General features: G+C 46.9%; 1 protein-coding gene across 5 annotated transcripts in view; it reads right to left on the bottom strand.

Annotated features, from left to right (window-relative positions):
• FYCO1 (FYVE and coiled-coil domain autophagy adaptor 1) overlaps positions 1 to 12100 on the bottom strand; it is an 85761-nt gene that overhangs the window by 50396 nt on the left and 23265 nt on the right. For all 5 annotated transcript variants that reach the window (XM_067754110.1, XM_067754108.1, XM_067754109.1 and 2 more), the window contains 3 exons: positions 7226 to 7369; positions 3680 to 3770; positions 359 to 2731 (listed from right to left, as the gene is read on the bottom strand). In XM_067754110.1, the coding sequence (XP_067610211.1) occupies positions 359 to 2731; positions 3680 to 3770; positions 7226 to 7369 (2608 nt within the window). The remainder of the gene's footprint in view (positions 1 to 358; positions 2732 to 3679; positions 3771 to 7225; positions 7370 to 12100) is intronic.

Consider the following 12100-nt stretch of genomic DNA (forward strand, 5'->3'; position numbering starts at 1 on the left):
GGAACTCCCAAGATTTCAAAAGAAGTCCAAAAACTGAATCTATAAACACCCTGCTCTTGAAATGTTGGCTACTAAGTTAAAAAAAATTCTGTGTGGGCCAAACTTGTCTGTAATGGCCTTAAATTTAGACGTCTGGGTTAAGGCATCCCTCTCCAATGCTGTATCCCTAACATGTTCCTGCAGGGAGAAGGATGCTGTGAGCTATGACACCAGGATGAGGCCACGTTGGCCTGGGCCCCCAGGACATTCTTGGGCCCTCATGTGCCACCTGGCCCAAGGTGCATCCCAACCACCCATGGACCCACCAGGCCCTGCTGCAGGAGACAAGTGCAGCTCAGATGGTCAAGGTGAGGGTTACCTTAAGTCTGCTCTGGTAGTCCATGATCTCGGTGCTCAGCTGGAACTTGAGGGTGTCGAGCTCCTGGCGTGCAGTCTCCCGGATGCTCTGGGCCTGCTGCTCGGCCTGGGCCAGCTGGGCCTGCAGGCCAGGCAGTGAGTCAGCTGCCTCCTCAGCTGCCTTCAGCTTCCCCTGCAAGCTCTCCTTCTCTCGCCGCAGCCCTGCCACTTGGTGTTCCAGGCCCTCCCGCTCCTTGGAGGCTGCCTCTTTGGCATCCTGGAGCTCCTGCATGGCGCGGGCCAGCGCCCCCTCCAGCGGCTCTTTCTCCGCGGTCAGCGCGCAGACCTGGATGCCGAGCTCGGCCATATCCGTGTTGGCCCGGTGCGGCTGCTCTTGCAGCTCAGCAGGTTCTAGCTGCGCCTCCTCGGAGCTGCCTGTTGCCTGGGACAGCTCCTCCCACACTACTTGGAGCTCCTCCCTCCGCTGGGCCTCTCCGGCCCTCTCCTCCTGCAGCGCCCCTTCACGCTCCGAGCACTGCACCAGCTCCTGAACGTGGGCCCTGGTGAGGGCTTTGTTCTGCTCCTTCAGTTGCTGCACGAGGGCCTTGTGCTCCCTCAGAGCGGCCTCGGCCACGCTCAGCTGGCTCTGCACCTTCTCCCGGTCACCCAGGGCTGCCTGCAGCTTGGCCTGGAGGTCCAGCACCCCAGCCTGCAGTCTCTGGGCCTCCCCCTGATGGCTCTCCAGCTGTGCCTGAGACAGGGCCAGCTGGGCTGCTAGCTCCTGGGATGCGTGGTCTTGAGGTGGGCTGAACCCCTGTTGGCTTTTGTCTGCTGTGAGGGTCTCGATCAGCTGGGTCTGCTGGCGGCACCGGTCCTCAAGCGCCCTGACCTCCCCAGCCCGGGCCTCCGCTAGCTGCCGGCACTGCTCCACCTGCTCCCGCAGCTGTTGGCATTCGGCCTCCTTGCTTTGCAGGGCAGCCTCCTTCTCAGCCACATGGGCCCTCATGGTCTCCTTGGCCTTCTTCACAGCCAGGAGGCTTGCCTCCATCTGGTCTCCCATGTGCCGGATGCTGGCCTGCTCTGACTGCAGGGAGGCCAGGGAGCCCTGGATGGCCGCCTCCCGCTGCTGCAGCGCTTGATAGTCAGCCTGCAGGGCCTGAAGCTTATTCTCCAACAGCTGGTTGCGCTCCACCACATTCTGCAGCTCCTTCTCCAGCTCCCTGTTGGCCTGCTGGAGCTTCTCCTGGCCGGCCCCTTGCATCCTGGGATCGTCCACCTGTCCCTCCCACAGGCCCCTCTGTTCCTCCTCCAGCTTCTCACAGGCCTGCTGCAGGGTGGGGCTCAGAGCCTCGTGCTCCGCAGCCGCCACAGGCAGATCTGGGCCTGACTGCGCAGCAAGTCGCTCCAGCGTCCCCACCCTCTGGCTGAGGCGGTCTTTGTCCTGGATGAGCTGCTTCTTCTGCTCCTCCAGGTCACTCACGTGCTGGCTCACCTGGGCCAGTTGGGTCTCCAGGAGCTGCAGCTGCCGCGTCAGGGACCTGGCCTCCTGCTCCAGCAGCCCCTTTTCCTCCTGCCGCCGCTGCTCCTCTCGCCTCCCCTCTGCGAGCTCTTCCTCCAGGGAGCTCAAGTGGGCCAACGACTCGTGCAGCTGACGCTGGAGCTGGGCTGCCTCCTGCCCCTTCCTGGACAGCTCTTCCCGGAGCGGGGCCATCTCCTCCACCAGGCGCTCCAGGCTGGCCCGGGCCTCCTCCTTCAGCTGCAGCTCTTTGGCCAGCTGCTCCAGCTGGGTGCTCTCCCTTTCCAGGAGCTTCTCCCCCAGCTCCTGAGTCTCCAGGGGCGAGTCACTGGGGATGCGCTTTTGTTGCCCCTTTGCGTCCAGTGCCATGTCAGCCTTCTGCTCGGCTGCACTCAGCTGGTCTGGGACATCAGCTGCGCACTGGTCCTTCCTGCCCAGGGAGTCACGTGTGGCCTCGAGCTCCCGAGCCAGGGGCTGCAGTAGGGACTCCAGCCGCCGCAGGGCTGAGAGGTAATCCTCCTCCTTCTCCGAGGACCCCAGCTCCAGGGCCTGCAGGCACGTCTGCAGCTCCTTCACAGTGTTCTGTGTGGCCTGGGTGACTTCCCACTGCTCCTGGAGTGCGGCCACCACACCGGCGAGGCGAAGGTTGTCCTCGGCGGCAGCGCGGCCCCTCTCTCTCTCTGCCTGCAGCTGCTCTCCATGCAGGCTGACGGCCGCCCTCAGCTCCTGGTTCTCTCTTTCCCGCTGCTGCATCTGCTCCTTCAGCTGCTTCTCCCGCACCTCCAACTGGTCCAGCTCTAGCCGCAACTCGTCAAAGCCCTCCAGTGCCTCATGGTTTAAGGGGTTGCTCAGGTCAAGGTGGGAGGTCATCTCCTGAGTCTGGGGAGGAAACACGAAAAACAAGTGGCTTGGGTATGAAGCCACATTGCTGCTTGGCAAAACTTTAGAAGTTAATGAGAACAGAAGTAAAAATACAGCAATTACATGACCTAAGCTTAGTCTATCGAGCTATTCAAAGGACTGGGACCCCTTTGCTCAAAGCATATGCCAGAGGAGGTCAGTAGCACATCCTAAAATATGATGCAACGCCACATGTGTGAGCTCCACTGAGACCCAGAACTTGCGTTTCCCATTCAGCCTCCTGTAGCTTTGGTAACATAATGGATGCTGGTTCTTAGAGAAATGATGTTATATGTAAACTACTGCTTCCCCATTGCACCCTACCCACAATTCCTGTTGCAATTAAATCACAAAATAGGGTAAAAATGCTACTTATACTGATTAGTCTTATTTTGCTTTGCTGATTAATTTCAGTGTTCTTTCCCATTAAACTATACGATACATTCACATTTCTAACAAAATTAATGAAACTGACCTGATGCACTAACGTTTACTGAGCGCTAGCCTGTGCCAAGTCCTTAAGCACTGTGCGTGTGCGCCCTCATTTACTCCCTACAACCACCTTACAGGCTGGTATGAGATTGTACAGATGAGAGAGCTCAAGTTTTGACAGGCTAAGTCACCTTCCCAGGGTCACACAGGGGGCGAGTGACAGTCAGGATTTGACCTTGCCACTTTTAATCACAGTGCCAAACCACTTCTTCTGAAACACTTTAAAAAGCTTTTAAAAGAATTTAGTTTTTAAAAGGTCTAAATTCCTTTTGGTTATAAAAACCTGGACTCGAGGAGACAGTGGGTAGGACTGAGGGGTTATATCGCTCGAGTTGGAACACCAGGCATCTGAGAACATCCCCCTGAGCTGGGAGGGGCAAGAACATGCCCTGGTTGACATGACAGAGAGGGAGTCCCCAGCCTTCTTGGCATTACCTGCAGGTAGCTGCTCACCAAACTGCTCATGCTGGAGCTTCGGCTGGGGGGTCTCCATAGGTAAGCAGAAGAGCCAGTGCCCAGGGTCCTCCTGCGGGGCCACAAAACAGACATGCTTGCATCAGAGCAGGGAACACACACACATACACACACACTCGGGGAGGCCTTGGTTGTCACTAGGCAACCAGGTGGTGGTAGCGGCAGTGCCCTCCCAGGTTCACTAAGAAGGCAAAATCCAACAATTTCCACCAAAGCACACATTCAGGTTGGTCGTAGCAGCTGGACCCCGCTGTTGAAGTCTAAGCATGATGGCTTTGCTCTCACTGCCAAAAAGGAACGAAGTGAACATAGTATTTCCCAGTTTTTAGTTTAAGTTTTCCTAGAACCTTCGATGCCAGCCATAACTTGTCTACCAGGCAGGAACCAACAACAGTCAATCTGGTAAATAAAGGTCATGCTGTGCTTCAGGCCTTGAGGTCACTGCTTTACGTTATGTTACACGAGTAACGTGGCTGGAAGACCTCTTCTGGTTCACACACGACATTTCCCTCACTGCAGAAAGTTCTATTTGATGGCGCTAGTCATTGCAAACGAAACACACTTTTACTTAACGACCAGAATCTTCTCCTTAATCCGCAATTATTGCATTTTAAACCTTGTTAGTCTCCACAACCCAACAACTGCACTTCTCAGTATCTACCTGAAAGACAGTCACATATGTGCATAAGGTGACGTGTGGGGATGCTCCTGGCAGCACCGTCATGGTGGAAAAAGCAGAACCTTTCTAACTCCACATCACTAGAGAAACAGATAAACTGTTTACTCACACAATGGAATACTCTATGCCACAGGTTGGCAATCTTTTTTTGTAAAGGGCCAGATAGTGAATATTTTCGGTTGGCAAGCCTTACGGGCTCTGTCACAATTCAACTCTGCCACTGTAGCATGAAAGCAGCCATAGACAATCGGTAAATGAAGGTGTGTTACACATGGCCCTGTGGGCCGTGGTTTGCCAGCCCTACTCCACATCTATAGAACTCCCTGTACAAACACAGATAAAAATCTCAAAAACAATGTGGAATGAAAAAAGCAACCTGCAAAAGTATAGCCATCTCATGATTCAATCAATGTAGCAAATTAAAAATATATATATAAAATACAACTATACATACGTAATATTTACAGGCACATGTAGTGAAACACAAATATTGGGGAATGACATGCATTAACTACAGGGTTGTAATTACTTCTAGAAAGGGAGAAAAGGAGAAAGGATGGCCGTGGGGTGGGGCTTTATTGGGATCTATAATATTTTATTTCTTTAAAAAAAAAAGGTATCAGACATAACAAAAAAATCCCACAAGAACCAGCTTGAAGGGACTTTGACTGGCCAAATATAAGGCACCTTAAGGTTTAAAATAATTACAGTGACAGAATATAACCTATTGAAAAAAATAAGAATCCACGAGTCAATACTGCTATAAATGAATAAATAGATGGGGAAGAAGGAAAAGATCTTCCTTACAATAGAATGCCAACTATTAGTGTAGAAGGAATGATGGAGTCAGAAAATCACTCTGGTAACCATGATAGTAACTGATTCAGGAAAGATTTACCAGAGGCTAAAACTAACAGGAGGGAGATTTAAAAGAAACAGGATAAAAACCTAGTCTCAGGCTTCCCTGGTGGCGCAGTGGTTAAGAGTCCGCCTGCCGATGCAGGGGACACGGGTTCGTGCCCCGGTCCGGGAACATCCCACATGCCGTGGAGCGGCTGGGCCCGTGAGCCATGGCCGCTGAGCCTGCGTGTCCAGAGCCTGTGCTCCGCAACGGGAGAGGCCACAACAGTGAGAGGCCCGCGTACCCGCAAAAAAAAAACAACAAAAAACCTAGTTTCAAAATGTCTTCCCATAAGATACATATTAATTACAAACAGAGAAACAGTAACTTTAGGAGAAACCTGGCTAACACCACCTTAACCAAATGATCATGGTTAACCTTGCAAGTAATGAAACAAACCAACATCCTGTGTCTCTGGGTACAATGTGCTGAGGACACAACACCTCGGGTATTTCTGCCAAAAATGCTTAATCTGAATCCAATAATGAGAAAACACTAGACAAACTCAAATTAAGGAACATTTTACAAAATAACTGGCCTGTACTTTTCAAAAATGTCTGTGCAAAGAGGAGAAACTGTTCCAAATGAACAAGGACTAGGGAGACCCAACAATTCACTGACATGTGATCCTGGATTATAAAAGACATGTCTGGTGTAATTCTTAAAATTTGAACACAGTCTGTAGATTAGACAGCAGTATTGTATCAATGTTCTGTGATTTTAACAATTGAACTGAGGTTATATAGATATCCCTGACTTTAGGAAAGGATGTCCCTGATTTTAGGAAATACACGATGAAGTACTTAGGAGTAAAGGGGAATCAGGTCTGTAACTTATACTCAAATGATGCAGGAAATAAACCAACATGTTTACATAAAGATAAAGAACGATAAGAAATTCCCTGGCGGTCCAGTGGTTAAGACTCCACGCTTCCACTGCAGGAGGCGCAGGTTCAATCCCTGGTGGGGGAACTAAGATCCCACATGCCACGTGGCACGGCCGGAAAAAAAAAACAAAGAGAGAGAGAGAGAAAGAATGATTAAAACGTTTGTAGTAAAATACTGATAACTGGGGAATCAAAGTGAATGAGTACCGTGTACTATTTTTACAACTTTTCTGTAAGTCTGAAATGATTTTAAAATTGAACAGTTCTAAAAATGACACGAAGTAAATATGGCAAAAAGGTTAGCTCTTAAATCCTGGTGGTTGGCAAATGGGTTCCATTATAGTCAGTATTTTTTCCTCCATAGAAAGAAGTCCCTAATAAGAAATACAAAAATTGGAAAAAAACCAAAACAAAACACCACCTTATTAACAGAAAGCAAAACAAAACAAAGAATGCTGGACTTGAGTTTAACTCAAGTCTAGTACCCTGGCCCTGCTGCCTGCCAGCTATGTGAATCTAGGCAAGTCCCTCCACTCTCTGAGCCTGTTTCCTCAGCACCTTGCTCCTGGAACAGTTGTGAGGATGCAGTTAGACAGTGTGTGAGTGCCGTACTGGTATAGGAAAAGAAAACACAGCAAAGCAACCTTTCCAGCAAACCTTACATGGACGAGCCTTCGCTCCCTCTCTTACTGGCCTCCACGATAACTGTATCTATGAGAACATATTGGGGAAAAGCCCACTTGCTCCCCGCTTGCTCCCACACCAAGCCCCTTAACACATCTGAAAACCTTGGGTTTCACATATGCGTCTCCACTGACTCATGCCACCTGGCCAGTTAGGTTAGTTTAAGGTTGGAGCCTCCAGATGCTATCGCTAGTCACGATTCAACCAAGTCTGTAAAATCAGCAAGGATAAGAGTTGCAAAGCTACAGGTAATTTACTGCATGAGCAAAACTGCTTTGAGTAGACTGGTGGCAAGCTTCAAAACTTCAAACACCTCTTTCCGCTCTTTTCAACCAAGCAATTAATTCTTCAAGGTACCTGGCAAACGTCGGCCAGGCAGCATCCAGGTCATAGCCCCTCGATGCCAGGTCAAACTGGATGTCGGTCAGCTCGTAGAGTTGGCCCACGATGTCAGAGCTCAGCTTTGGCTTCAGAAAGGGGCTCCTTGCGTAGTACCAGTCACTGCAGGGAAACACAAAAAGGGGTCAAGTGCAGGAGTACATTAAGAAAGGCAAGAAATCAGTCCTCCCAGTAAGGCTCTGCCTCATCAAATTCCAACTCAGATAACTAAATTAATTAAAGACAGACACATACACATACACCCCAATTTGATTTTCACTGCAGGAGCACATAACTCTCAAATAAGTTTGCTCTTCTTCAGGGAAATTACTGAAATGAATTATATGCTTATTTGTTTATTATTTATATCATACCTATTTCCAAATGAATGCGAGAAACCTTAAATCTGAATTACTGTCCAAGAAAAGGCAGTTGTAGGGGAAAGAACACTTTTTTTTTTTTTTGCGGTACGCGGGCCTCTCACTGCTGTGGCCTCTCCCGTTGCGGAGCACAGGCTCCGGACGCGCAGGCTCAGCGGCCATGGCTCACGGGCCCAGCCGCTCCACAGCATGTGGGATCTTCCCGGACCGGGGCACGAACCCGTGTCCCCTGCATTGGCAGGCGGACTCTCAACCACTGTGCCACCAGGGAAGCCCCAGAACACTTCTTTTTTCAAAGAAAATCTTGTCTTCTATCCCCTCCAGAGAACTCAATACAGGACAATGAACTCACTGCTAATTTCTGTCCAGACACCAACATAAAAGCCAAGGAACAAAACATCTCCATTTGGAAGTGGTAGTTGTTTCACTTCACGTGAAGCAATAAGAATTAAAAAGACAACACTGATGAGTTTAATGAGCTACTCGGCTGAACTGGGATACACTGGGAGTCAAGCTGTTTATGACAGTTTTCACCAAACATCACAAAATAACCTTCAAATCAAATGTGCAAAGGTTCTCAACTCACATGCATTCACAAAGCCTGGCACATGCAAGAGCAATACACATTTATGCAAATCAATCTTAAAGGGGACAAAATGAAACAAAATATTCCCCCCCAATGGTCTTCCTTTAATTCAGAAGTATTTCTTTTAATTAACTGGAAGAACACTCCAGAGGTAGAGGGGAGGCAGAGCTGGAAAAGGGATGCCGGGCAAGCCAAAGAGGTTCAGCTGACTGGCAGCTGATCTGCGGCTCCTAATCTGACACCCTCTCCCCGCCTTACACGCTCAACCCCACCTCTCCCTCCTCCTTCCCCTCCTGCTGAGGCTTCAGCACTAGGGGCACAAAGGCTCCCAATCTGGTCACTCATCACAATCCCCAGGGAGCCCAGACCCATGGGGCGGGTGCTGACTCTGTCTCAGGTGAGGCCCCAGGCTCGTTGGTGTTAAAAACCCCACAGGTGATTCTGATGAGAGGCCAAGGCTGCAACCCACTGGCCCAGGGTGACCAGTGGGGTCTGCCCATTAGTGCCAGCACCAAGGACCTGCCATCCACCAGAGGAAACTACCTGGCATTAGAAGTTCAGAGACCTAGACCCAAGCTCCTGCTTTCTGCCTCAGCATCAGTGGGGCCCAGAGAAAGGCATTTGGCCTCTCTGAGCCTCACTTTCCTCACCTGTGACAGCTCCGTGCTAACTGCCCAATGTGCGCCAAGGACTGTGGTAGGGAAGGGGAGAGGAGGATGATAGGGGGAGGTCCCTGCTTGTGCCAGGGTGTGACACAGACAGGCACTGCTGCTGTGGTTGTCATTATTATTGTTTAGTTTATCACATTTATTTGAGGTCTTCTGAACTTGTTTCAGAGATGTTATACACTTTAATACATGCTGAAAAGTGCTGAAGAATTGTTCACTGCAAAAACAATAATTTAAAAAGAAAAATATACATAATCCTATCCTTTATCAAATCATGTTCTCATATACTTTTTTTTAAATAGATCTTTACTGGAGTATAATTGCTTCACAATACTGTTAGTTTCTGTTGCACAACAAAGCGAATCTTCCACGTGCATATACATGTCCTCATATCCCCTTTCTCTTGAGCCTCCCTCCCATCCTCCCTATCCCACCCCTCTAGGGACATTGCAAAGCACGGAGCCGATCTCCCTGTGCTAGGCTGCTGCTTCCCGCCAGACAACTATTTTACATTCGATAGTGTATATATGTCGATGCTACTCTCACTTTGCCCCAGCTTCACCTCCTACCCCATGTCCTCAAGTCCATTTTCTATGTCTACCTCTTTATTCCTGCCCTGCAACTAGGTTCATCAGTACTTTTTTTTTTTTTAAGATTCCATATATATGCATTAGCATACGGTATTTGGTTTTCTCTTTCTGACTTACTTCACTCTGTATGACAGACTCTAGGTCCATCCACCTCACTACAAATAACTCAATTTTGTTTCTTTTTATGGCTGAGAAATATCTATTGTATATATGTGCCACATCTTCTTTATCTATTCATCTGTCGATGGACATTTAGGTTGGTTCCAAGTCCTGGCTATTGTAAATAGTGCTGCAATGAACACTGTGGTACATGTCTCTTCTGGAATTATGGTTTTCTCAGGCTATATGCCCAGTAGTGGCATTGCTGGGTCATATGGTAGTTCTATTTTCAGTTTTTTAAGGAACCTCCATACTGTTTTCCGTAGTGGTTATATCAATTTACATTCCCACCAACAGTGCAGGAGGGTTCCCTTTTCACCACACCCTTTCCAGCATTTATTGTTTCTAGATTTTTTGGTAATGGCCATTCTAACTGGCATGAGGGGATATCTCATTGTAGTTTTGATTTGCATTTCTCTAATAATTAGTGATGATGAGCATCTTTTCATGTGCCTGTTGGCCATCTGTATGTCTTCCTTGGTGAAATGTCTATTTAGGTCTTCTGCCCATTTTTGGATTGGGTTGTTTGTTTTTTGATACTGAGCTCCATGAGCTGTTTGTATATTTTGGAGATTAATCCTTTGTCCATTGTTTCATTTGCAAATATTTTCTCCCATTCTGAGGGTTGTCTTTTCGTCTTGTTTATGGTTTCCTTTGCTGTGCAAAAGCTTTGAAGTTTCATTAGGTCCCATTTGTTTATTTTTGTTTTTATTTCCATTACTCTAGGAGGTAGGTCAAAAAAGATCTTGCTGTGGTTTATGTCAACAAGTGTTTTTCCTATGTTTTCCTCTAAGAGTTTTATAGTGTCTGGTCTTACATTTAAGTCTTTAATCCATTTGGAGTTTATTCTTGTGTATGGTGTTCTAATTTCATTCTTTTACATGTAGCTGTCCAGTTTTCTCAGCACCACTTATTGAATAGGCTGTCTTTTCTCCATTGTATGTTCTTGCCTCCTTTGTCATAAATTAGGTGCCCGTATGTGTGTGGGTTTATCTCTGGGCTTTCTATCCTGTACCAATGATCTATATTTCTGTTTCTGTGCCAGTACCATACTGTCTTGATTACTGTAGCTTTGTGGTATAGTTTGAAGTCAGGAAGCCTGATTCCTCCAGTTCCATTTTTCTTTCTCAAGATTGCTTTGGCTATTCGGGGTCTTTTGTGTTTCCATACGAATTGTAAAAGTTTTTGTTCTAATTCTGTGAAGAATGCCACTGGTAGTTTGATAGGGATGGCATTGAATCTGTAGATTGCTTTGGGTAGTATAGTCATTTTCACAATATTGATTCTTCCAATCCAAGAACATGGTATATTCCATCTGTTTGTCATCTTTGACTTCTTTCACCACTGTTTTATAGTTTTCTGAGTACAAGTCTTTTGCCTCCTTAGGCAGGATTTTTCCTAGGTATTTTATTCTTTTTGTTGCAATGGTAAAATGGGAGTGTTTCCTTAATTTCTCTTTCTGATTTTTTATTGTTGGTGTATAGGAATGCCAGAGATTTCTGTGCATTAATTTTGTATCCTGCAACCCTATGAAATTCATTGATTAGTTCTAGTAGTTTTCTGGTGGCACCTTTAGGATTTTCTATGTTTAGTATCATGTCATTGGCAAACAGTGACAGTTTTACTACTTCTTTTCCAATTTGGATTCCTTTTATTTCTTTTTCTTCTCTGATTGCTGTGGCTAGGACTTCCAAAACTAAATTGAATAACAGTGGTGAGAATGGACATCCTTGTCTTGTTCCTGATCTTAGAGGAAATGCTTTCAGTTTTTCACCATTGAGTATGATGCTTGCTGTGGGTTTGTCATATATGGCCCTTATTATGTTGAGGTAGGTTCCCTTTATGCCCATTTTCTGGAGGGTTTTTATCGTAAATGAGTGTTGAATTTTGTCAAAAGCTTTTTCTGCATCTATTGAGATGATCATATGGTTTTTATTCCTTGATTTGTTAGTGTGTTGTATCACAGTGACTGGTTTGCGTATACTGAAGAATCCTTGCATCCCTGGGATAAATCCCACTTGATTGTGGTGTATGATCCTTTTAATGTGCTGTTGGATTCTGTTTCCTAGTATTTTGTTCAAGATTTTTGCATCTATGTTCATCAGTGATATTGGTCTATAATTTTCTTTTTTTGTGATATCTTTTTCTGGTTTTGGTATCAGGGTGATGGTGGCTTCATAGAATGAATTTGGGAGTGTTTCTCCCTCTGCAATTTTTTGGAAGAGTTTGAGAAGGATCAGTGTTAGCTCTTTTCTAAATGTTTGATAGCATTTGCCTGTGAAGCCATCTGGTCCTGGACCTTTGTTTGTTGGAAGATTTTTAATTACGGTTTCAATTTCATTACTTGTGATAGGTCTGTCTATATTTTCTAATTCTTCCTGGTTCAGTCTTGGAAAATTGTACCTTTCCAAGAATTTGTCCATTTCTTCATGGTTGTCCATTTTATTGGCATATAGTTGTTTCTGGTAGTC

The sequence above is a fragment of the Pseudorca crassidens genome, chromosome 10 (genome assembly GCF_039906515.1).
Source record: "Pseudorca crassidens isolate mPseCra1 chromosome 10, mPseCra1.hap1, whole genome shotgun sequence".
NCBI lineage: Eukaryota > Metazoa > Chordata > Mammalia > Artiodactyla > Delphinidae > Pseudorca > Pseudorca crassidens.